This window comes from Procambarus clarkii, chromosome 58, assembly GCF_040958095.1.
Source record: "Procambarus clarkii isolate CNS0578487 chromosome 58, FALCON_Pclarkii_2.0, whole genome shotgun sequence".
Classification (NCBI taxonomy): domain Eukaryota; kingdom Metazoa; phylum Arthropoda; class Malacostraca; order Decapoda; family Cambaridae; genus Procambarus; species Procambarus clarkii.
This window is the reverse complement of record NC_091207.1, coordinates 8,256,412-8,280,758: the sequence shown is the minus strand read 5'-3', so window position 1 is coordinate 8,280,758 and position 24,347 is coordinate 8,256,412. Positions and strand designations below refer to the sequence as shown.

At 48.2% G+C, this 24,347-nt stretch overlaps 1 protein-coding gene across 1 annotated transcript in view; it reads left to right on the top strand.

Moving 5' to 3' along the window:
* Positions 1-24,347, top strand: part of RIOK1 (RIO kinase 1) — a 113,334-nt gene that overhangs the window by 29,434 nt on the left and 59,553 nt on the right. Inside the window, exon 5 of the mRNA XM_045758172.2 lies at positions 11,467-11,572. Coding sequence (XP_045614128.1) covers positions 11,467-11,572 — 106 coding nt within the window. The remainder of the gene's footprint in view (positions 1-11,466; positions 11,573-24,347) is intronic.

Genomic DNA, 24,347 nt, shown 5'->3' with positions numbered 1-24,347 from the left:
GCAGCAGCAGCAGTAGAGGTCCAGTGAGAGTCCATGTTGTAGTCCATCGTAGCTGGGTAACGTCGAAACTCTCTGGGGGTCACCAATGTAACGTACGATTATGTTACATTGTTGAGTAGATTAGGTACACAGTGTTTAGTGTGTTTTGATATTTATTTAGTAGTCTTGGATATAGCAGTGTCGTAGATGATGAGACGGAGCTTGGAGCAGAGCAGAGAGCCGAGTGAGGCCGGAGTCACGAAGCTCTATGTGGGAGAGCGTTGTAGCCTGATAGTCCTAGTCTGTTGTCTGTCCTGCGTCGAAGCTGTAGCGTCTTGGGGTCGATTAGAACTGCATACGCCGAGTGCTACATTCTTGACTGTGGAAATTGTATTGTCGGCTATTCTTGTATCGCATACTTATATTCGGTGACTACTCCTCAGCTTCCTCCACTAGGATAGGAGGATGGAAGAACTGTTACCTGTAATTAGGGAAGAGATTATAGCTTCTGCAATCGGTTACGTCATTAAGATGATGAGATAATGAAGCGAGTATAAGGTTTACTCGCTACAGTATTATTGTGCATTTATGCGGTGGCCCTCAGTTGTTTTCCAGAGCTTATACACCAGTATCAAGTGGCCAAGCCTGACACACCAGGCATCTGTGATCATCTTCTGACCCACCGGAAGCAGGTACCTGATTCCTGCCCCTCCCTCAAAGAGGTGGGGAAGTTGAGAGGGTCATAAGACTCGATACATTGAGGAAACTCTCCCAGAATGGTTAATAAGGGGTCACATAACTGAACAAAGCTCATAGAAATAGGTTTAGAATTTATGAATTCCAAACAAAAGCTATAAAATATCCCAAGTTATCATGGTCACATGCTCGCTTGGTGCCCCTTTTAAAATTTCAGAGATAACTTCCATGGCATCCTGTTTAGCTAAGGTTGTCTACAGAGATCTTCTTTAACTGCTCAGTACTGTAACCCCGCGATTATCTGGGATTCAAACATCCGGAAAACGCCCTTATACGGCCAAAATCGTGATCGGATAAAGTTATCACAATATCCGGCCAAAATGGCCACAGGAACCGGATAAAAGCTAGTTTGGCCGGATGAAAATACAGCCATACCGTATTAATCCCGTCTGTGGCTCTAGACGCATGGTGGAGGAGGGGGGTGGGGTGGGTGGGTGGGTGGTGTTGGGAGGGTGGGAGGGGTGCATCAGGAGGGACCACCTGGGTACAGGAATTACCATTAATTTTAGAACAATTAATCATAGCCAAAAACAAATGAAATAAGTACTAGTAATTATGTAATAACAAATAAATAAGTTTCCTAAAAGCATTGTGCACAGGCTGAAGTTTCCTTAAAAAATATTGTGAATTTTTTTCCTCCTGGCGGCCTACGTAACGTGCTATAGCTGCCCCACCCCAAGTGGACCCGTCCAACACTGGTCAACCCATGTGCGTCCGTCCCTCGTGTTATACACAGTGCTGCGCCATTAGTGAAATATTTTTTTAAATAACTTTCTTAATTTTCATAGTAATTTTGAACATTTTTGGCCAAGAATATGTCTGGTAGCAGCATCAATCGTTCTGGAAGTGTTAAGAGGAAGAAGATTGTCCTAGCAATTAAAGACAAGTTACGTGTTGTTCAACCAGTGAGGCGTCACAGGCAGCCAAGTGCCTTCAACAAGTGAGGCATTACAGGTAAGCCAAGCGCTTTCAACAAGTGACGCGCCACAGGCAAGCCAAGCGCTTTCAACAAGTGACGCGCCACAGGCAAGCTAAGCGCTTTCAACAAGTGACGCGCCACAGGCAAGCCAAGCGCTTTCAACAAGTGAGGCGCAAGCAAGCGCCTTCAACAAGTGAGGCGTCACGGGCAAGCCAAGCGCCTTCAACAAGTGAGGGCATGCAAGCGCTTCAACAAGTGAGGTGCAAGCAAGCGCCTTCAACAAGTGAGGCCTCACAGGCAACCCAAATGCCCTCAACCAGTGAGGCTTAAGCAGCTGGCAGTCAAAACTAACTTAGCTTAATGAACTGTACAGTAATTTTAAGTGTTAATTTTAGTGTTGTGTTAGTATAGGTTACGTAAATTGTTAAGAATTTTTAACTTCAAGATGTGTGGCATCAATCAAGAAGAACACCAACAAGGTAAGTTGAGGTTTCTAGTTGAATATTTAATAATTGTATGTGGCAAGGCAATTCAAATTATGTTGTTTGTAGTATAAAAATAGTTGGAAATGGTCACTTTTGGACTCGTAGATTGCTGAAATAGAGGGAATACAGAGAACATATACGGCACGCATAGACGAGATAAAGCACCTAAATTATTGGGATCGTCTCAAAGCTCTCCAAATGTACTCACTAGAAAGGAGATGAGAGAGATGCCAAATAATATACACATGGAAAATACTGTACTGGAGGGACAGGTCCCTAATCTGCACAGTAAAATAACGTACTGGAGTGAACGATATGGAAGAAAATGCAGAATAGAACCAGTGAAGAGCAGAGGTGTCATAGAGAACACTGTACAAACATCAGAGGTCCACGGTTGTTCAACGTCCTACCAGCGAGCATCAGAAATATTGCCGGAACAACCGTGGACATCAAGAGAAAACGAGATTGTTTTCTTCAAGGAGTGCCAGACCAACCGGGCTGTGATGGGTATATGGGTCTGCGGGCCGCTCCAAGCAACAGCCTGGTGAACCAAACTCACAAATCAAGTAGCAGTTTGGGGAGTAGAAGAACTCCCAGAACCCCATCAAGCAGGCATCAAGCAGGACACAAACAATTGTTGACTGTGATTGAGTCTCTCAAGTCCTTTCATATCTCAGGTGATGTCATGGGGCATGGTCATCAAGCAAGACCAGTTGAAGGTGATGATGTAGTAGGAAGTAATTTATTATGGGTGCTAGGACTCTACTCAGTTGGATGTGTGTGGTCCAGTGCTCAGCTCCAGGGTTGTGCTTACATAGTTGTATTTAGGGGCATTTCTGGGGGAGCCCCGGAGGCTTCCTGGAGCTATCCAGGCTGATATGCTAATATTACTTTTGGCATCAGTGTGAATGGAGTTCTTGAGCCTACTGGGGACCACAAGCCAGAACCTTGCTTGTGGTTTGCCCCCTCAGAGAGGCACGAGGAGCAATGGCCTATAGAAACCCCCAGTGTGTTTGGAAGCATTCTATATCTGCCATTGATCGGGTCAGGCACCCAGAAAGGTAAGCATCCCAAAATAAACCCCTATTCTGGTTAAGAAATTGCTACTGAGAGCCGAACTAGTAAACAGAACTCCCCAAACAAAAACGAGCAAATGAGCATGTTGCTTGCTGGTGGCTCGGTTTACCCAGTCTATTGATGACGTTATTCAGGTACAGACGGCGCAGGCATTGCATGATAGGTTTAGATTGTTGCATCGCGCTAGGTTGGTTGCTGACCCGAAAGCCCCAAGGTTGCCCCGTTTTGGGTATAGGGACCCGGTTTGGGGGTGTTGGTCGCTTCGACTTTGGTTCAGCCCCCCCCCCCCTCGTCCTTCCCCTGTTTTGGTTCAGTCTGGTCCCCCCCCACCCCCCCTGCTTCTGGCTCCGAAACGTCTGAGGGTTTCGAGGTCGGGGCAGGGTTTAGATGGTGTTGAGACTCGGATGGTCTCGGGGGATGCCCCTTCCGGGCCGGCGATGGAGGCATTAGTCTTTCCTCCCTCTGAGTGGGAGCCACCACTCGGCCCTGGGACCTGATGTCGTGGCTCCCGGGACAGGGGTGGGGCTGACTTGGGAGCCTTGGGCCCCATTGGACCCTGCCTGGGATTTTCTACCCTCTGAGCGGGGCTTATTGTTAAAAGGAGTGGGGTTTTCTTTCCCACCCCTCTGTGTATGAATTGGATTTGGTGTCTGCCCCCTCCCCGCGTTCGGTTCCATGTCCCTTTGAGTGCTTCGGTCCCATTCTTCCGGAGGTTTTCGGATTCCTGCATTCCTCCGGCTGTGGTGTGAGAGGCCTTTGCAGCTTACCTCCTGCACGACCTGTATTATGTCTCTATTATGGATCCGTCTACATTCAGATTTGGGTCTTCATTTCCTACTGGATTCGTTACGAGGTTCCGGAGTCGTCCTGGCTGGCGGACTGTCCAGTTTTTGCTTTGGAGGCTTAGCATACATTGTCATTCCCGCACGCTTGAGTGGTGTGAGTCATTGACGGTGGTCCAGGTTTTCTTGGTGGGGGGGGGGGCTAGTTTGAGCACCTTAACCACCGTGCTGCGCGGAGTTTATTGAGAAATTCCCCCGGTGCGCATGAAATGAAGTGTTCCCAAAAAATTCTTTTTCTTCGTAAAATGATAAATTTCCTTCCCTGAACATGTCTATGTAAAAATAAGTACCAAATTCCACTTACTTTGGCTGTAGGGACGTGGACGAGATGCGCTGTGACGTCATCAGGGCCTGGTTGATACCTGGTTGATGGGGTTCTGGGAGTTTTTCTACTCCCCAAGCCCGGCCCGAGGCCAGGCTTGACTTGTGAGAGTTTGGTCCACCAGGCTGTTGCTTGGAGCGGCCCACAGGCCCACATACCCACCACAGCCCGGTTGGTCCGGCACTCCTTGGAGGAATAAATCTAGTTTCCTCTTGAAAATGTCCACAGTTGTTCCGGCAATATTTCTTATGCTTGCTGGGAGGGTGTTGAACAACCGGCCTGGTTGCCTGTGCGTGACTCGCCCAGACACGGTCGCGCGGTCCATTCAAGCACCGGGTGTTGCCACAAATATATTTTCAATTATTTGTTTTATGTATTTCCAATGCGGTTTTATTTGTTTTTTTTTATCGTATATGATGCATATTTGTGTCCTTTACAATATGTATACAGTAGAACGTTCATAATGTTCCATGGAACTGTGATACATGTGTCAGTAATGTGTCCACAATAAATGTTTATTGTCGCAATATTACCTGTTAAAAATTCACTAAAATTACAATATGTACAGTTTCACACACTATTTACACAGTAACACTGTATTACACACTCAGTACTTCGGAAGCGAGTAATAATCAACGAAGTAGCCCATGGTACACAGCACGACTTCGCTCTCAGTGCACCAGGTACAGATAAATTTTAGCTTCCCGTTTCTTCATTGTGTGTGCTTGCAAATAACGCACTCACGTACACCCTTGGCTTTAGTACTTGTAGGTTGTATGTAGCTAAGCTTGTAAAGCATAAGGTAGTATTGAAAAGATTATAGGAAAAGATCAATTTGTAAGGTAGTCTTGAAAAGATCGCTTTGTACGGTCCTACACAGGAAGAGATTCAGCTTACCTCAAGAGTGTCCGTCAGTCAGGAAGAGATTTGGCGAGATTCAGGTATTCTTGAAAATATCTATGGAAAACACCACCATGGAAGCCGCTAACACTGTTCATCAATGCTATTTGTATCAGATGCATCATCACTGAACGCAGAAAATGATTATTCTAAGTATCATCTAAATAAATAGCATAGGATTGCAAGGGTGACGCTCAGAGCTACAACTGGATATGCTCGCAATATCGTCCTCATAGGTGCTGTATCACTTGCATCCAACCTTTGTGTTAGGTCCTTATTGCACCTGGCTTCCCCAATATTATGACCCTTATGTTCTTCAAACAATAAAGTTTGAATTTCACCGATAGAGCATTATCTTTTGACACCGCGTCGGACAGGTGTTTGGGAGCCAGAGGCGTGTGAGAGGCGCATGGTTGCTCATTCAGTACTAACCCACCCAGCAGCCCTAGGGCATTCTGGGATTTTTTCCAAGATGGCTGCCTCACACTGGAGGTCCTAAGAGTTAATTTCGTACACAACCAACCTCGTACACATTTAGAATTGGTTATGAAAAATCAAAATGAGTTTTCTCGGTTGGCGAGTTTTCTCGGTTGGTTTCCCGCCAACCGAGAAAACTCGGTTGGGGCAGTTAAGTGGTTAATGAGTACTTGTTCACTCCTGCCCGTCCTCGTGATGTGGGCATTGTGCAGCTTGATGTTCAGGTTACCTCCCTTTCGGCTGCGCTGGTTGCTGAGGACTTGTGCGTTCTTGCCCTGTTGGCTTTAGCCTTGCATTTCTTTTCCCTCTTGGAGCTGTCTGCTGACTGGCTTGAGGAGGATGTGGAGGCGCTTGGGGCCGTTCCTTGGTCTAGCGCCTTGGGCTCGGCGGCGCGTTCACCGTCTGCCTTGTTGAAGCTGTTTGCGCTGATCCTGCAGGATGCGTTGTCGCTGTTTTTATGCCTCCTGATCCGTGTGTCGGCAGGCGGTGCTGGCTTCCTCCTTGGTTTCTGCTTGGGCCCTAGCTTTTAGAATGTTTTCGCTTTTTTGTCCCTTGCTGTTTGGTGATTCTCCGGTGGCGCAGTATCTGCAGGCAGCCTCGGCTAGCTCTCATCCAGTGTCCGACTTACTGGTTCTCCGTGGGTCCCAGGAAAGGCAGGGGGGGGGGGGCCTTCCTGGAGGGGTCATGCCAGGGCTCTGGGTTCCGTTCGTCGTGGTAGGCCGCTGGTGACAGTTTTGAAGTCGGCGCCGCCTTTGGCCCCATCTTCGTCAGTGCGATCCTCGCTCTGTGGGGTGCTCGGGCTCTCGTAAGGGGCATTCGTGGTTCGTTCCATTGATGGGGCGATTGGGGAAAAGCTTGCTCTGTTTGCTCACGCCTGGTCCAACAATTTGTGGGCTTTTTGGGTTGTTTCCGATGGCCTGCGGTGGCGTTGGGTGGCCCCGCCTCCTTTGGGGGGTTCAGAGCTCGCGGGGCAGGCCTCTTCTGCGCTCTGTTGGGTCGTCTTGGAGTGGGTACGCTTGGGCATGGTCAAAACAACGACGTCTCTCAGATGGGTTTCCCATCTGTTCCCAGTCCTGAAACGAGACTGTGCAGACCTGCGGTTCATTCTGGACTCTTCCCGTCTGTACCCCTGGGTTCATTGACCCTCCTTCCGGATGACTACTCTGTTCCAAGTCCGGCTTCTGTTGTTCTATTGGAGCCGGGTGCTTGGATGGTGTCCCTGGACTTTCTGGACGCATATTGGCACATCCCCATTCATCTGCGGTTCAGGGAATGACCTGGTTTTGTTGTGGGGCTTTAGAGTTATTGCTTTCGTTGCCTTTCATTCGGTCTGAACCTGGCACCTCGCGTGTTTACATGCCTTATCAGTGGTCGTGGTGGCCTGTCTGCATCTTAGGGGTTTGAGTCCTGGCCTACCTCGATGACAGGTTGGTGTGGGCTCCCAGCCGGTCTGTGTGTCTGCTCACCAGGGGTTTGGTTCTTTCCCAGCTCGTCAGGTTCGGGCTTCTGGTGAACTGGCGGAAATCCCATCTGGTTCCCTCTCAGGTTCGGTCTTGGTTGGGTCTTGTGTGGGACTCTCGGGTCGCCTCCTTGTCTCTCCCTCCGGCTTTTCTGCTTCGGCTGCTGTCCCACCTTCGCTTGTTTTGAGGGGCTCCCAGGTCACCTGGCAGATGCTCGAGGGTTTGTGCTGGTGCCTGTTCTTTGCCATGATGATCTACCTGCCGGGTAAGGTTTGGCTTCATCGGCTATTCTGGTTCCTTTTGGGGTCGTTTCTTCCGCCTCTCTCGCGATCTCTGCGTTCGGCCTCCAGGAGCCTTTCATTGGCTGCTATGTCGCCGGCTTCCTCTTCGTGCTTTTGAGTGCCTTGGCGCCAACCAAGCCCTTGCTCGATGTGTTCATGGGCACGTCATCTCTTGGCTGGGGCTTTGTGCCCAGTGCTCACCAGGCCGGCCACGGACGGTGGGGTCCGTCCTTCTGTTGAGTCCACAGCACAGTGCGGGACTTTGCGGAGGTGTGGATGTCACTCGAGAGGGTTCGAGCCGCTTGCGGATCGACGATCAGGCTCCATTTGGACTGCTTCCTGGTGATTCATTGCCTGAACCAATTGGGGTTCGATGCGGTCCTTAGCTCTTTGGGGCTGGTCGGTTTGGGTGACTCATCTGCTGAGTTCTCGGGGGTTTGGCTCTCCTGGCAGTTTATGTTCGGGGGTGTCCAACGTCCGGGCGGATGACCTGTCTCGGTCATTCCCCTGTCCACGGAATGTACGGTCGACGTCGACTCGTTCAGTTGGCTCTGTCGGAGGTACGAGCCTCTGGTGGTAGACTGCTTCGCATCGGTGTGGTCAAGGCATCTCCTGTGTTATGTGGCACCCTTCCCTGTCTGCGAGGCCATTGGGGTCGATGTTTTCAGGCAGGATTGGTTGAGGTGGGGTTAACTGTACCTCTTTTTCCCGGTTCTGCTGTTTCTCCAGATCCTAGCTCGCTTGGAGACTTACCAGGGGCGAATAATCCTCTTGGCCCTTTGGTGACAGGCCCAGCCTTGGTTTCAGGCGCTGTTTGCTCGGTGTCCCAACCCGAGGGTCTTCCCGCAGCTCCGTCTCTTTCAGCAGATTGGGCCAGTCCGTTACATAGCTGGTTCAATCTTCTCCTCACCTCTTTGCGTCTGGTCTTTCCGACGAGGGTCTATCACCATTTGTATAGTGGCTTCATTGATGGCGTCCCACCTGCACGTCTTGTCTTGGCGGCAGTATGAAGTTTCATGGCGGTCCTTTCATTTCTTTTCTGGGGCGAGTCCCTACAGCTCCCCGGAGCTATCCATACTGATAGAGATATTCCTAACTTTTGGCATCACTCGATGTGGGTGGAGTTCTAGGCCTACCGGGGACCACGGCCAGAACCTGGCCCCCTCAGCGAGGCACAAGGAGCAATGGTGTGTTGAAATGCACATGTGATTTTGGAGCATTCTATATCTGCCATCGACTGGGACAGTCAACAGAAAGGTAAGCAAATCAAAACAACCCCCAATTCTGGTGAAAGCAACGAAAATAACAAGTGGACAGAACTCTCCGAAGGGAAAATGAGCAAACTAGCATGACGTCACATGAGCCGCGCCTCACATCTGCGCAGCTCTTCCCTCCCCAGGAGGTGGAAGGGGGAGTCCCAGACCCTTGCGCCTGCGATCGACACCCCAGTTACTCGGTTGATGGGATAAGGCTTGGTCGTTGTGGCTCCTGCTCCAGATACTCTTTGTGCTGTGCCTGGGTTCAGTACTTCTCTTCGGTGGTGTGCGAGCTGGGAGTATTATTTCTGAGTACTCGGGCTGCATGTGCTTAGGGCTCCCTTCCCTAAGTGCCCTGTAAGTACCGCCCTTGGGGCTTATGATTTCCTTCCACAAGTCACCTCGGGTCTTCCTCTATTGGTCTTTCGCTGCTTGGAAATTGACCGCCCCGAGTGTTTTGGGGGATTCCTCCCTTGTTTGCCTTGGGGTAAGTGGTAGTTTTTGCACTGGTGGGGCACAGGGTACTGCATAGCTAGTTTTCACCTGTAACAGTGGCTGGCTCTGTTCCCTTTGGGTATGCTGTCCTCTTGCTAGGTGTTTTTTTTGCCTGGTGGGAAAGGGGGGGGGCGGGGGTCTGCCCGCAGACCCCCCCTGTTGTTATATTAGGGTTGTTTGTGTTTGGTGGTACCCCTGTGAGTGAACACATCCTGGGGGTTCAGCATTGGCAGTGTTGATTGGTAGCTTTGGCGTCGGTTAACAGTACCCTGCCTGGGATAACCCTTAGCAGACCCAATCTAGGGTGCGAGGGTCTAATGGATGTGACCCCAGAGTCTCGTCTTGCTTTTTGTGAGTTTCAGGGTTGCTCTGTCCCCTTGTCTCAGGGTGACTCTTGTTTTTGCCTCCATCATGCTGCCTGTTGGGTCAGTGACCCCCTCTTTATAAGTATACTGTTCTTCACTTTCTATTCGGGTGGTCTTGTCCTTTCTCTCATGGCTGTTTCAAGATCGTCATCTTATGCTGAATGCTATCGCCTTGTATCGTGCGGCGCTGGCGGAGCCGTTGCAGCTTGCTATCGGCATCGATGTTACTTCTGCAATGTTTCGCAAGCTGTCTTGGGCGTTGTTTCACCTCTGGCCTGCTCATGCACTGCTTGAGCCGTGTTGGTCTTTGGACAGGGTTCCTCCCTTATCTCTCTTTCCCCCTCACTTTGTTGTGGCCCCTATTGTTCAGGATTGTCTCTCCAAGGCTCTCCTGGGGGTTGGGTCGAGGAGCTTCATGCGCTCCTCCAGCACAGGGGTTTGATTTTTTGGTCCTTTTGATAGGTTTGTTCGGTTGCAGCCGTCATCTTCTTTTCTGGCGAAGAATGAGACTGCTGCTTTCTGGCGGGGTCCTTGGGTTGCTGATGCTTGGTTGGTTAGGCCGGGGATGTATCATGTGTTGTCCAGTTGCGGCTCTCCGCCATTATTTGCGCTCTATGGCCTCCGTGACCGGGGATTCGCTTTGGGTTGATCTGGTTTCCTTTCTTTGTGTTCCAGGGTTCAGGTCTCCCTGGTCACCCGCAGGGTTATTCGGTCCAGCCAGCCTGTGGTCTATCCCCGTGCCCATGATGTTTGCTGTGCTTGCTGCTGTCTCTGGTAACATGTCTTAGGTAACATGTCTTGGGTAACGTGTCTTGGGCTGACATTCGGGCATGGGATTTTTAGCAGTCAAACAGGATCCTGGCTGCGCGTTACCTGGTGAATGTTCCTGGGCCTAGTTGGGCCAGTTGTCTCGACTTTATGTTGAGGAGTGAGCAATAACCGCCTCCTGGGTAAGTCCTTCTTGTTTTCGTCTTTTGGTAAGTAGCTCCAGGGAGCCATAGGGGGGTCCCCCCATATCCCCCCAGAAAACCAGCATTTGATGTTGTGAAATGCCATTTTCTGGGCGAGACCCTGAGGCTCCCCGGCAACCCTTCCTCCCTCCCTCCCTCCGTTCGGTGTTTTTTTGTGTGTTTTGATATCCTGTCTCAGAACTGGGATTTGGGTAGCCGGTGCGAGGGGTGTGGGGCTCCCCCTTCCTCCTCCTGGGGAGGGTGGAGGTGCACAGACGGCTGTGTGGCGACGTCATGCTCGTGTTTTTTTGGGTAGTTCTGTCCACTAGTTCGGCTTTCAGTAGCAATTTCTTAACTAGAATAGGGGTTTGTTTTTGGAGCACTTGCCTCTGGGTGCCTGACCCAGTCGATGGCAGACATAGAATGCTTCCAACTACTGTATGTGGGATTTCTATCGGCCATTGCTCCTCGTGCCTCTCGGAGGGGGCCAGATTCTGGAAGTGGTCCCCGGTAGGCCTAAGAACTCCATTCACATCACTGATGCCAAAGTCTAACATAGCAATATCAGCCTGGATAAGCTCCGGGCAGCCTCCGGGTCTTGCCCTGAAATTAGCATTTCATTACATTCAACTTTTTTTTTTTTTTGTAACTATAGTACTATTTGTTTCTAAGTAATGTACTGCATTGACCTTTATTCTTATATCTAGTAAATACAGTAGGTAAACTAAAGAACTTAGAAAAATGAGCCTATATTTTTACTTCTTTAAACTGAGGTGAGAGTTCTCATTTGCTACGTATCTCTATTTACCATCTTATTGGCAGTTTACCAGATTTAATATTTATGTGCAATAATTGTACTTGTTCAGTTCCCAGTCAATGTTGAATAATGTGTGTAATTATAGGCAAAGGGTGCGTGACAAGTCAGAGAGAGCAACAGTGGAGCAGGTGTTGGACCCCCGAACTCGAATGATTCTTTTTAAATTTCTCAACAAAGGCACCATAACAGAGGTAAGTCACTTGTATTTTTGTAGTACGGTGGAACCTCAAGTGACAAGCCCCTCAATTTATGAGCATTTTGAGTAACGAGCGCTCCGCCCACCGACAATTTGTCTCGATTGGCAAGTGCTCGTTTGAATAACGAGAAAACCACTTGGTGCGTTCCCACTGCTTCTCGCACATTCTCGGATGCCTCCAATGATGCAAATACATTTTTTTATTTTTAAAGATGCTAATGATGCTGGGATGTAAAGGGATGACTGCTGTGATGTTGCAAAGCATTCAATTTTTTTTGTAGAATAAAAAAAAAAGACAATTTGAAAAAAAAGAACAAATGTCAAAAAGGTTTGTTCGGTGTTTGTCAGGTAGGCTGCTCCATGTTTCTTAATTTAAATTAAAAAAAAAAATGAAAAACAGATAAATGTCATAAAGGTTCTCTCAGTGTGTGCCAGGTAGGCTGCTCCATTATTAGTAAATAAATTAAAAATACAAAACAAATTGAACACATTTGAAAAAAAGAAAGATTGTTATAATGTAGCAGCCTACCTGACGAACACTGAATGAACCTTTATGACATATGTCCGTTTTTCAAATTTATTCTTTTTTTTTTTTTAAAAAAACATAGAGCAGCCTATCTGACAAACACCGAACAAACCTTTTGCTATACAAAAAGAAAAAAATTGAACAAATTTGAAAAAAGGACAAATGTCACAAAGGTTTGTTCAGTGTATGTCAGGTAGGCTGCTCCATTATTTAAAGTATCGAATATCATATTGTTGTTTTTCAGTGGTAGAATGGATTAATTTTATTTTCCTTATTTAAAATGGGGGAAATTCGGTTTGAAAGACGAGCATTTCACATGATGAGCTTGGTGCCGGAACGGATTAAATTTGTTAATCGAGGTTCCACTACTATGTTAAGCTCATCATTAGAAACAATTGTGAAGAACTACTACTTACTGCATATATCAATTGTTTGTCTTGAATTGTATTGATTATTGCTTTATATGCAGTATGTAATATGATGTAGGTTTACCACCACTTGTATTGTCACCTGCATCTTTTGTCACTGTGATAGTATAAAGTTTATTGGCTCTCCTTTTGCCACTTTGTCTCTCTTCATCATGTTTCTTCTGTGTTTATTCCAGTAGTTTTGTTCTTGTTTTTTGATGGGGGAACAAAAGCTACTATACCAAGTAGCTACTGTCAGTCGTGGAGTTTTTATTGGCCTACCGAGGACCACAAGCCAGAACCTGGTCTCCTCAGAGAGGCATGAGGAGCAATGGTCTATAGAAACCCCCGTGTGGTTGGAAGCATTCTATGTCTGCCATCGACTGGGTCGGGCACCCAGAAAGGTAGGTGCCCCAAAACAAACCCTATCTGGTTAAAAAATTGCTACTGAAAGCCAAACTGTTGGACAGAACTCCCCAAACTAAAAACGAGTAAATGAGCACGGCATCACAACCGGTACCTTGCCACTGTTTGCACAGCTTCCCTCTCTCTTGGAGGGGAAAGGGAGAGCTCCAGACCCCTCATGTCATCTATCCATCCCCAGAAAACGGCTGGTGTGAGACCTGGTGTCGTGCGACTCTGGCTCTTGACATTCCAGTGATATGCCTTGTGGTGTGGTCCAGTTCTGTGGTGGTGTGTGTGTGGTGGCTCTCTAGAAGCTACTATAGTAGTTTCTCTAGTACTTGTGCTGCATGCACCTAGGGTTACCTTCCCTAAGTGCCATGAAAGTACTGCCCTTGGGGCTTGAGTTTTTTTTTCAGAAGTCACTTGGGGTCTACCTCTGCTGTGGATTTTTGCTGCTCGAGGATTGCCCGCCTTTGGAGTCAGCTGGGGTGTTTCACGCACCACTTTGTCTCTGGGTTGGAGGTAGTTTTGTCACTGGTAGGGGCGCAAGGTACTGTGCATCTTGTTTTCACATAATACAACGGCCGGCTCTGTTCCACCTGTGATGTTGTCCTCTTGCGGGGTTTTTCTTTTATTTTTGTTTGCTGGCTGTTGAGGGGTCTGCCTCTTGATGTTCAAGAGCCCTTTGCATCTAAGGGCCCCTGAAAATCCTCCACTGGGGCTCAGTGGTCCAATGGATGCATTTCCTGGTTCCCATCTCGCTTCATGTGAGTTTGAAAGTTGTTCTGTCCCTTTGTCTCAGTGTGACAGTCACCATTTCTGCCTCCATCATGCTGCCTGTTGGGTCGGTGACACCTTCGACCCGGAGTCCTGAGAGTGGTTTTGCTTGCCTGTACTGCAATTCACCCAATCCACTGATTTTTATTTTTGGGTGCAGGCGGCTTCGGCGTTTCATGCGCGTACAGTATTAGGTTGCTGCAGCACGCTAGGTTGGTTGCTCAACTGGATGCCCCGAGACTGCCCCGTTTTGGTTATAGGGACCCAGACTTGGGGGCGTTAGTCGCCTCGACTTTGGTTTTGTCTGCTCCCCCTTGACCTTCACCTGCTGTTCATCCTATTCCTCCCCCCACCCTGCCTCCGGCTCCGTAGCGTCTGAGGGCTTCGGAGTCGGGGCAGGGCTTAATTGGTGGTGAGACTCGGGCTGTTTGGGGGCTGCCCCATCCTGTGTGGCAATGGAGGCATTCGAGCCTGTTCCTCCTGCCGGTGCTTCTGGGTCTGACCAGTGGGCCCCCCTTCTTTCCTGCTTTCCCATTGGACTTTGCCTTTCTTTTGAGGCACTGGGTTTGGAGGATGGCTCGGGCCCCAGGTCCTGGTGTGGAGGTTGGACTGACTTGGGGAGCTTGGGCCCCGTTTAACCCCGCTTGGGTGTTGGTATTATCTGAGTGGGGCTTGTTGATACAGGGTTAGGGTTTTCTTATCCTCCCTCCCTGTACACATTTGATATGGTGTCAGCTCCTCCCTGGGTTCAGTTCTGGGTTCGTTTGGGTTCTTCGGTCCCTTCCTTCTGGAGGTTTTCAAGATCCCACCTCATAAGGTGCAGGAGGCCCTTGCCGCTTACCTCTCGCGTGACCCGGATTGTGCCTCGATAATGGATCCGGTCTCTTTCGAGTTTGGTTCTATCTTTCCTTACTGGGTTCAACTCAGTCGATTAAGGCAGCTTCTGCGATCCTCTCGGACGTAGGTTCGAGCCCTCATCACGGCCCCTTGTGGATTTGTTCATTTGATGTATCACGCTATTGTGATTTGTGTGTAATGAAGTAAGGGCGAAGAGATTGAAGAGTCTATTGACATAGGTCAGGTGCATGGGGGAATTGCGTAAAACCCTGGTTTGTGTGTCTGAGAGACTGCAGGAACTGTTGGTAAATCAGGATGATTTCCCCGGTTGCAATTCTTTTAGCCATGTCTTAGCTCAGTCGATTAAGGCAGCGTCTGGGATCCACTCGGATGTAGGTTCGAACCCTCGTCATGGCCCCTTGTGAATTTGTTCATTTACATATCAGCCTGGATAACTCCGGGGAGCCTCCGGGTCTCGCCCAGAAAATAGCGTTTCATTACATTCAATGCTGGTTTTTTGTTTATTGGTTTTTAGCGCATGTTTACATCTTTGGTGGAGTAGGTCTGCCTATCTTCCCATTAGCTTAGCGTAGGTTGTGTTTGGTAGTCTTCCTCTGTTGCTCCGAGGTTGTACAGTGATGCCGTTGGCCAGTTTGTCTGCAGCCAATAGAACTTAGGGGCTTAGTCAGCCACAGTGCCTGGGCTTCCCGTAGAGATTACATACCCTACGGGCCCTGGAAATCCCCATAAGGCCAGGGTTACCATGGACGTGTCTTCCGAGCCCTGTCTAGCCTTGTGAGATGTCGAAGGGTGTTAGTTACTCTTGCCTCGTGATGATGATCATCCATCTAGCCTCCGTCATGCTGCCTGTTGGGTTGGTGACACCTACGATCCTGAGTATTGTGGGACGTGTTCACGGGTTGTTATTCATTTTACCCATTTCTCATCTGAGGATGTTAGGGTTCAGATGGCGGTTTGGTCGCGTGCTAGGTATTCTGTGTTGCCACAGGCCAGGATAGTGTCCTGGTTGGAAGCCCCAGAGCAGTCGCATTTGGATTTTAGGGGACCAGGATTTAGGGACATTTGTTACTTCAACCTTGGTTCCGTCTGCGTCCTTTCTTCCTTCCCAGATGAGTGTGGTTCGCCCTGCTCAGTTTAGTTATAAACCCATTAAGATTTTAACATGGATTCAACAGAGCAGAAGTTGTTGAACACATGGGATAAAATCTTACTGGAGCGGCTGTACGAGTCATAAATACTCATACTCTGCCTAAGTAAAACAGAAACAAGAAACACTTAGTGGGCCAGCCTGAGGCTTAGGGTTCGTGCAGGAATATCCCTGCAAAGAAAGAAAGAATGAGAGAAAGAGATAGAAAAAAAAGCTCCTCTCCCCTGCTTCTGGCTCCTTAAACGTCTGAGGGTTTCCGGGCCAGGGCAGGGTTTAGGTGGTAATGAGGCTCGGGGGTGCTCACTCTTCTGGGGTGTTCATGCCAGGGCTCAGGTTTCAGCAGGTCGAGGTGGGCCTTTGGTGCCGGGTTCGGAACCTTATTCATCTGGTCAGCGTGGTGGTTGCTCTGCTTGGAAGTCGGGTGCTCGGAGGTTGCGTCGGCCCTTTCGCGGGGCTCTCCATTGACCGGGTGATTGGGGGGGGGGGAGCTGGCGCTGTTTGCCCCACGCTTGGTCCCATGATTCGTGGATTTTTCACGTCATGTCTTCCGGCCTTTGGAGGCGTTGGGCGGCTCCTCTGGTAGAGGGTTTGGGGCTGGCTAGGCAGGCTTCTTTCCCCGTCTCTCTGTTAGGTCATCTGGGAGTGGGTTCACTAGGGCGTGGTTGAAACGACTGTCTCTCAAATGGGTTTCCCGCTTGTTTCTGGTTCTGAAACGGGACTGTGCAGATCTCCACTTCATTCTGGACTTGTTTCGACTGAACCGTTGGATTCCTTTCCCCTACTTTTGGATAACTACTTTGTCCCAAGTCTGGCTTCTTCTCAAGACAGGCACTTGGATGATATTCCTGGACTTCAATGACGTGTATTGGCATGTTTCTGGTCATCTGGGGTTCAGGGATTGGCTAGGTTTTGTGGTCAGGCGTCAGGCTTACTGCTTTCGTTGCCTTCCATTTGGCTTGAATGTGGCACCTAGCGTGTTCACATGGTTAACCTGGGTCGTGGTGGCCCGTCTTTCTCTGCCTGGGGTTCGGGTCCTGGCCTACCTCTGCGACTGGTTGGTTTGGGCTCCCAGTCAGTCTGCGTTTTTGCTTGCCAGGGAAGTGGTTTGTTCCCAGCTGGCCTGGTTTGGGTTCCTGGTGAATTGGAGGAAGTTCCATCTGGTTCCATCTCGTGTTCGGACTTGGCTGGGGTCTTGTGTGGGATTCTCAGACATCGTCCATTTCTCTTCCTCCAGTGGCTTTGCTCTGGCTGCAAACCTGTTGTCTGCTGTTTCTGTGGGGAGCCCCTTCAGCTTCCCAGAGCTTACTAGGCTGATATGCTAATGTCAGACTTTGGCATCAGTCATGTGTATGGAGTTCTGCGGGCCTACCGGGACCACGAGCCAGAACCTGGTCCCCTCAGAGAGGCAAGGGGAACAATGGCCTATAGAAACCCCCGTGTGGTTGGAAGCATTCTATGTCTGCCTTTGACCGGGTTAGGCACCCAGAAAGGTAAGCATCCCAAATCAAACCCCTATTCTGGTGAAAATATTGCTATCAAAAGCCGAACAAGTGGATAGAACTCCCCCTAAAAGAAACGAGCAAACGAGCATGATGTCGCACACACATCACCGCGCCGCTGTCTGAGTAGCTTTCCCCTCCCTGGGAGGGGAAAGGGGGAGCCCCAGACCCCCTACGCCGGCTATCCACCCATCAGTTCTTCGGCTGATGCTAGAGACTAAGGTCGTGTGCTCTGGCTCCAGTGATAGTTTCAGCACTGTGCTTCGAGTGTGGTGGCTATCTTCCAGGGGTACGAGAGCCAGGAGTTATTCTCCAGTACTCGGGCTGCATGCGCCTAGGGTTTCCTTCCGTAAGTGCCCTGTAAGTACTGCCCTTGGAGCTTGGAGTTGCCTTCCACAAGTTTCTTGGGTCCCACTTCTGTTGGGCCGTTTTACTGCTCGGTTTTTCGGTCGCCCTTTGGGTACTTGGGTGTTTTGTCTCTTGTTTACCTTAGGGGTAAGAGGCAATTTTGCACTCGTGGGGCGCTTGGCACTGCGCAGCTTGTTTTCACTACTTACAGCGGCCGGCTCTGTTCCTCTTGGGTACGCTGTCTTCTTGTGGATTTTTTCTTTTTCTTTTTGCCTTGTGGGGGAGGGATCTGCCTTGCTTCTTGCCACCTGTGCTTGGCCTATTATGGTGCTTTTCTGGCGGTGGCCCCCTGATAGGTCCCTGCGAATGTACATGTTCCTGGGGTTCAGTTTTAGTGTGTTTCTTTGGTAATTTTGGGCACCGGTTAGCAGTACCCTGCCTGGGGTAACCTGGGCGTGAGTCTAGTTAAGCACTCAGGGCCCTGGGAAACCCCTTGGGGGCACGTGGGTCCGATGGCTGTGACCCTAGAGTTCCGTCCCCCCCTCGCTTCGTGCGAGTTTGAGGGTTGTTCAGTCCCCTTGTCTCAGGGTGATCCTCACTGTTTTTGCCTCCGTCACACTGCCTGTTGGGTCGGTGACACTTTCGACCCTGAGTCCTGTGAGTTCTGCTGCTTGCTAGTGACTCGATTTACCCAGTCTAGTGATGATCTTATGAGGGTACAGGTGGCGCAGGCGTTGCATGCGCGTTTTAGGTTGTTGCAACACCCTGAGTTGGTTGCTCACCCGGATGCCCCCGAGGTAGCCCCATTTTGCTTATAGGGACCTGTACTTGGGGATGGGGGTCGTCTCGACCTTGGTTCAGTCCGCCCCCCCCCCCCTCTCGTCATTCCACTCCTGTGGTTCATTCTGGTCCCACCCCCTGCTTCCGGCCCCGAAGTGTCTATGGGTTTCAGAGCCGGAGCAGGGTTTCGGAGCCGGAGCAGGGTTTTGATGGTCTTGAGGCTCGGGTAGTCTTGGGGGGATGCCCCTTCCGGTGTGGCGATGGAGGCATTCGAGTCTAGTCTCCCTGCTGAAGCCACCGGGTCTAACCAGTGGGCCCCCTTTCATTTGGCTTATGTGGCTGCGCTGGCTTTGGCTTTTGAGGCAGAGGTGCTTTGGGTGATGACTCGGCCCCAGGTCTTACGGAAAAAGATCCCGGGGCGGGAGAGGGGCTGACTTGGGGGCCTTGGGTCCCGTTGGACCTGAGCTTTTCTACCCTCTGAGCGGGGCTTGTTGTTACAAGGAGTGGGGTTCTCTTTTCAACCTCTGCGTATGAATTGGATTTGGTGTCTGTCTCTCCCCGGGTTTGGTTCCGTGTCCCCCCCCCCCCAGGTGCGTCGGTTCCGTCCTTCCAGAGGTTTTCGGCTTCTCGCATTCAACCTTCTGGGGTGCGGGCAGCCCTTGCGGCTTACCTCCTGCATGACCCGGATTATGCCTCGGTGATGGATCCATCTTCGTTCAGGTTTAGGACTTCGTTCCCTTTTTGGGTCCGTTACGAGGTTCCGGAGTCATCCTGGCTGGCAGACTGTCCTGTTTTTGCCTTGGAGGCTTGGCATTCTTTCTGCCATATCCCCACGCGTGAGTGGCACGAAGCTGCGACAGTGGATCAGGTTTTCCTATGGAGCGACCTGGAGCACCTCAATGAGTGCTTGTTTGCCCCTGCCCTTTCCCTGGATGTGGGCGTAGTGCAGGTCCATGTGCAGGTTCCCTCCCTCTTGACTACGCAGGTTGCTGAGGACATACGTGCTCGTGGCCTTTTGGCTTCGGCTTTGCTTTTCCTTTCCCTCCTGGAGCTGTCTTCGGACTGGCTTGAGGAGGATGTAGGGGCACGCAGGGCTGTCCCTGGGTCCGGTGCCTTTGGCTCAGCAGCTCACTCGTCAGCTGCCTTGCTAAAGATGTTTGCGCCGATGCTGCGGGATGCGGTTTCCCTGTTCTTATGCTTCCTGGCTTGCGTGTCGGCAGGCGGTGCTTGCCTCCTCCCTGGAATTGGCCTGGGCCCTGGCTCTTAGGATGTCTTCTCCTTTTTGTCCTCTGCTTTTTGAGGATTCTGCCGTGGTGCAGCAGTATATTCAGGCTGCTTCGGGTACTTGTCGGCCTACGTCTGCCTTGTTGGTTCTCCGGGGGTCCTAGGGGGGGGTTGCCTTTCCAGAGGGGTCGTGCCAGGGCTCGGCGTTCCTATTGTCGTGGTAGGCCACAGGTGCCGGGTTCGGATTCCGCCCCACTTTCTGTCCCGCCTTTGTCTGGTCGGCGTGGTGATCGCTCTGTGCGAGGTTCTGGGTCTCGTAAGGGGCGCCGGCCCTTTCGCAGTTCGGCTTGCGCTGTTTGCTCATGTTTAGTCCCACGATTTGTGGGCATTTTGGGTTGTTTTTCACGGTCTGCGGTGACGCTGCGTGGCGCCTCCTCCTTCGGGAGATTTGGGGTTGGCGGGGCAGGCCTCTAACCCTGCGCTCTGTTGAGTCATCTTGGAGTGGGTTTGCTTGGGCGTGGTCGAAACGACGACGTCCCTCAGATGGGTTGAACATCTGTTCGCAGTACCGAAACGGGACTGTGCGGACCTGCGGTTCATTCTGGACTTGTCCAGTCTTAACCCCTGGGTTCCATTGCCCCTCCTTTCGGATGGCTACGCTATCCCAGGTTCGACTCCTGATGGAGCTGGGTGCTTGGATGGTGTCCCTGGACCTCCAAGACGCTTATTGACACGTCCTGATTTATCCGGGATTCAGGGACTGGCTCGGGTTTGTTGTGGGTGTCAGGGTTACCGCTTTCGTTGTCTCCAATTCGGGTAGAACCTAGCACCTCGTGTGATCACACGCCTTACACGGGTTGTAGTGGCCCGTTTGCGTCTCTTAGGTGTTCGGGTGTTGGCCTACCTCGACAACTGGCTGGTTTGGGCTCCCAGCCGGTCCTGTGGGGGTAAACCTGACTCCAGTAACTAATAATTAAATATATATTATATATAAATATATATATATATATATATATATATATATATATATATATATATATATATATATATATATATATATATATATATATATATATATATATATATATATATATATATATATATATATATATATATATATATATATATATATATATATATATATATATATATATATATATATATATATATATATATATATATATATATATATATATATATATATATATATATATATATATATATATATATATATATATATATATATATATATATATATATATATATATATATATATATATATATATATATATATATATATATATATATATATATATATATATATATATATATATATATATATATATATATATATATATATATATATATATATATATATATATATATATATATATATATATATATATATATATATATATATATATATATATATATATATATATATATATATATATATATATATATATATATATATATATATATATATATATATATATATATAATATATTAGTATATTTTGGTAGCAGTCTTTCCTGTAGACATATATTATTAAATATGACCGAAAAAGTAAGATTAATAATTCTAACACGAATTTTCTCAATCTTTCGTACATTACGCTTCACTGTTGGAGGTAAATCAAAAATCACTTCTCCAAAATTCATTTTTATTTCTAGTCTGACGCGACACGGGCGCGTTTCGTAAAACTTATTACATTTTCAAAGACTTCACAAATACACAACTGATTAGAACTTACGTCTCTCTGATATTATATCTACATTTGAGTGAGGTGGGAAGGATGATGTGGCATTAACACAAGACAGAACAGGGGATATTAATAGGGTATTAAAAGTATCAACACAAGACAGAACAGAAAACAATGGGTATTGAATAGAAGTGTTTGTAGAAAGCCTATTGGTCCATATTTCTTGATGCTTCTATATTGGAGCGGAGTCTTGAGGTGGGTAGAATATAGTTGTGCAATAATTGGCTGTTGATTGCTGGTGTTGACTTCTTGATGTGTAGTGCCTCGCAAACGTCAAGCCGCCTGCTATCGCTGTATCTATCGATGATTTCTGTGTTGTTTACTAGGATTTCTCTGGCGATGGTTTGGTTATGGGAAGAGATTATATGTTCCTTAATGGAGCCCTGTTGCTTATGCATCGTTAAACGCCTAGAAAGAGATGTTGTTGTCTTGCCTATATACTGGGTTTTTTGGAGCTTACAGTCCCCAAGTGGGCATTTGAAGGCATAGACGACGTTAGTCTCTTTTAAAGCGTTCTGTTTTGTGTCTGGAGAGTTTCTCATGAGTAGGCTGGCCGTTTTTCTGGTTTTATAGTAAATAGTCAGTTGTATCCTCTGATTTTTGTCTGTAGGGATAACGTTTCTATTAACAATATCTTTCAGGACCCTTTCCTCCGTTTTATGAGCTGTGGAAAAGAAGTTCCTGTAAAATAGTCTAATAGGGGGTATAGGTGTTGTGTTAGTTGTCTCTTCAGAGGAAGAAGAGACAACTAACACAACACCTATACCCCCTATTAGACTATTTTACAGGAACTTCTTTTCCACAGCTCATAAAACGGAGGAAAGGGTCCTGAAAGATATTGTTAATAGAAACGTTATCCCTACAGACAAAAATCAGAGGATACAACTGACTATTTACTATAAAACCAGAAAAACGGCCAGCCTACTCATGAGAAACTCTCCAGACACAAAACAGAACGCTTTAAAAGAGATTAACGTCGTCTATGCCTTCAAATGCCCACTTGGGGACTGTAAGCTCCAAAAAACCCAGTATATAGGCAAGACAACAACATCTCTTTCTAGGCGTTTAACGATGCATAAGCAACAGGGCTCCATTAAGGAACATATAATCTCTTCCCATAACCAAACCATCGCCAGAGAAATCCTAGTAAACAACACAGAAATCATCGATAGATACAGCGATAGCAGGCGGCTTGACGTTTGCGAGGCACTACACATCAAGAAGTCAACACCAGCAATCAACAGCCAATTATTGCACAACTATATTCTACCCACCTCAAGACTCCGCTCCAATATAGAAGCATCAAGAAATATGGACCAATAGGCTTTCTACAAACACTTCTATTCAATACCCATTGTTTTCTGTTCTGTCTTGTGTTGATACTTTTAATACCCTATTAATATCCCCTGTTCTGTCTTGTGTTAATGCCACATCATCCTTCCCACCTCACTCAAATGTAGATATAATATCAGAGAGACGTAAGTTCTAATCAGTTGTGTATTTGTGAAGTCTTTGAAAATGTAATAAGTTTTACGAAACGCGCCCGTGTCGCGTCAGACTAGAAATAAAAATGAATTTTGGAGAAGTGATTTTTGATTTACCTCCAACAGTGAAGCGTAATGTACGAAAGATTGAGAAAATTCGTGTTAGAATTATTAATCTTACTTTTTCGGTCATATTTAATAATATATATATATATATATATATATATATATATATATATATATATATATATATATATATATATATATATATATGCGAACAAGCCTGAATGGTCCCCAGGACTATATGCAAATGAAAACTCACACCCCAGAAGTGACTCGAACCCATACTCCCAGAAGCAACGCAACTGGTAACTACAGGGCGCCTTAATCCGCTTGACCATCACGGCCGTCAAAAGGAAGTGATAGCCGAGGCTATTTGAGCCACTTCCCCGACGGCAACTCGGATGGTAATCTTGGGCATAGCATTTCACCAAATCACCTCATTCTTTGGGGCACACGTGAGGAACACAAATGCGAACAAGCCTGAATGGTCCCCAGGACTATATGCGAATGAAAACTCACACCCCAGAAGTGACTCGAACCCATACTCCCAGAAGCAACGCAACTGGTAACTACAGGGCGCCTTAATCCGCTTGACCATCACGGCCGTCAAAAGGAAGTGATAGCCGAGGCTATTTGAGCCACTTCCCCGACGGCAACTCGGATGGTAATCTTGGGCATAGCATTTCACCAAATCACCTCATTCTTTGGGGCACACGTGAGGAACACAAATGCGAACAAGCCTGAATGGTCCCCAGGACTATATGCGAATGAAAACTCACACCCCAGAAGTGACTCGAACCCATACTCCCAGAAGCAACGCAACTGGTAACTACAGGGCGCCTTAATCCGCTTGACCATCACGGCCGTCAAAAGGAAGTGATAGCCGAGGCTATTTGAGCCACTTCCCCGACGGCAACTCGGATGGTAATCTTGGGCATAGCATTTCACCAAATCACCTCATTCTTTGGGGCACACGTGAGGAACACAAATGCGAACAAGCCTGAATGGTCCCCAGGACTATATGCGAATGAAAACTCACACCCCAGAAGTGACTCGAACCCATACTCCCAGAAGCAACGCAACTGGTAACTACAGGGCGCCTTAATCCGCTTGACCATCACGGCCGTCAAAAGGAAGTGATAGCCGAGGCTATTTGAGCCACTTCCCCGACGGCAACTCGGATGGTAATCTTGGGCATAGCATTTCACCAAATCACCTCATTCTTTGGGGCACACGTGAGGAACACAAATGCGAACAAGCCTGAATGGTCCCCAGGACTATATGCGAATGAAAACTCACACCCCAGAAGTGACTCGAACCCATACTCCCAGAAGCAACGCAACTGGTAACTACAGGGCGCCTTAATCCGCTTGACCATCACGGCCGTCAAAAGGAAGTGATAGCCGAGGCTATTTGAGCCACTTCCCCGACGGCAACTCGGATGGTAATCTTGGGCATAGCATTTCACCAAATCACCTCATTCTTTGGGG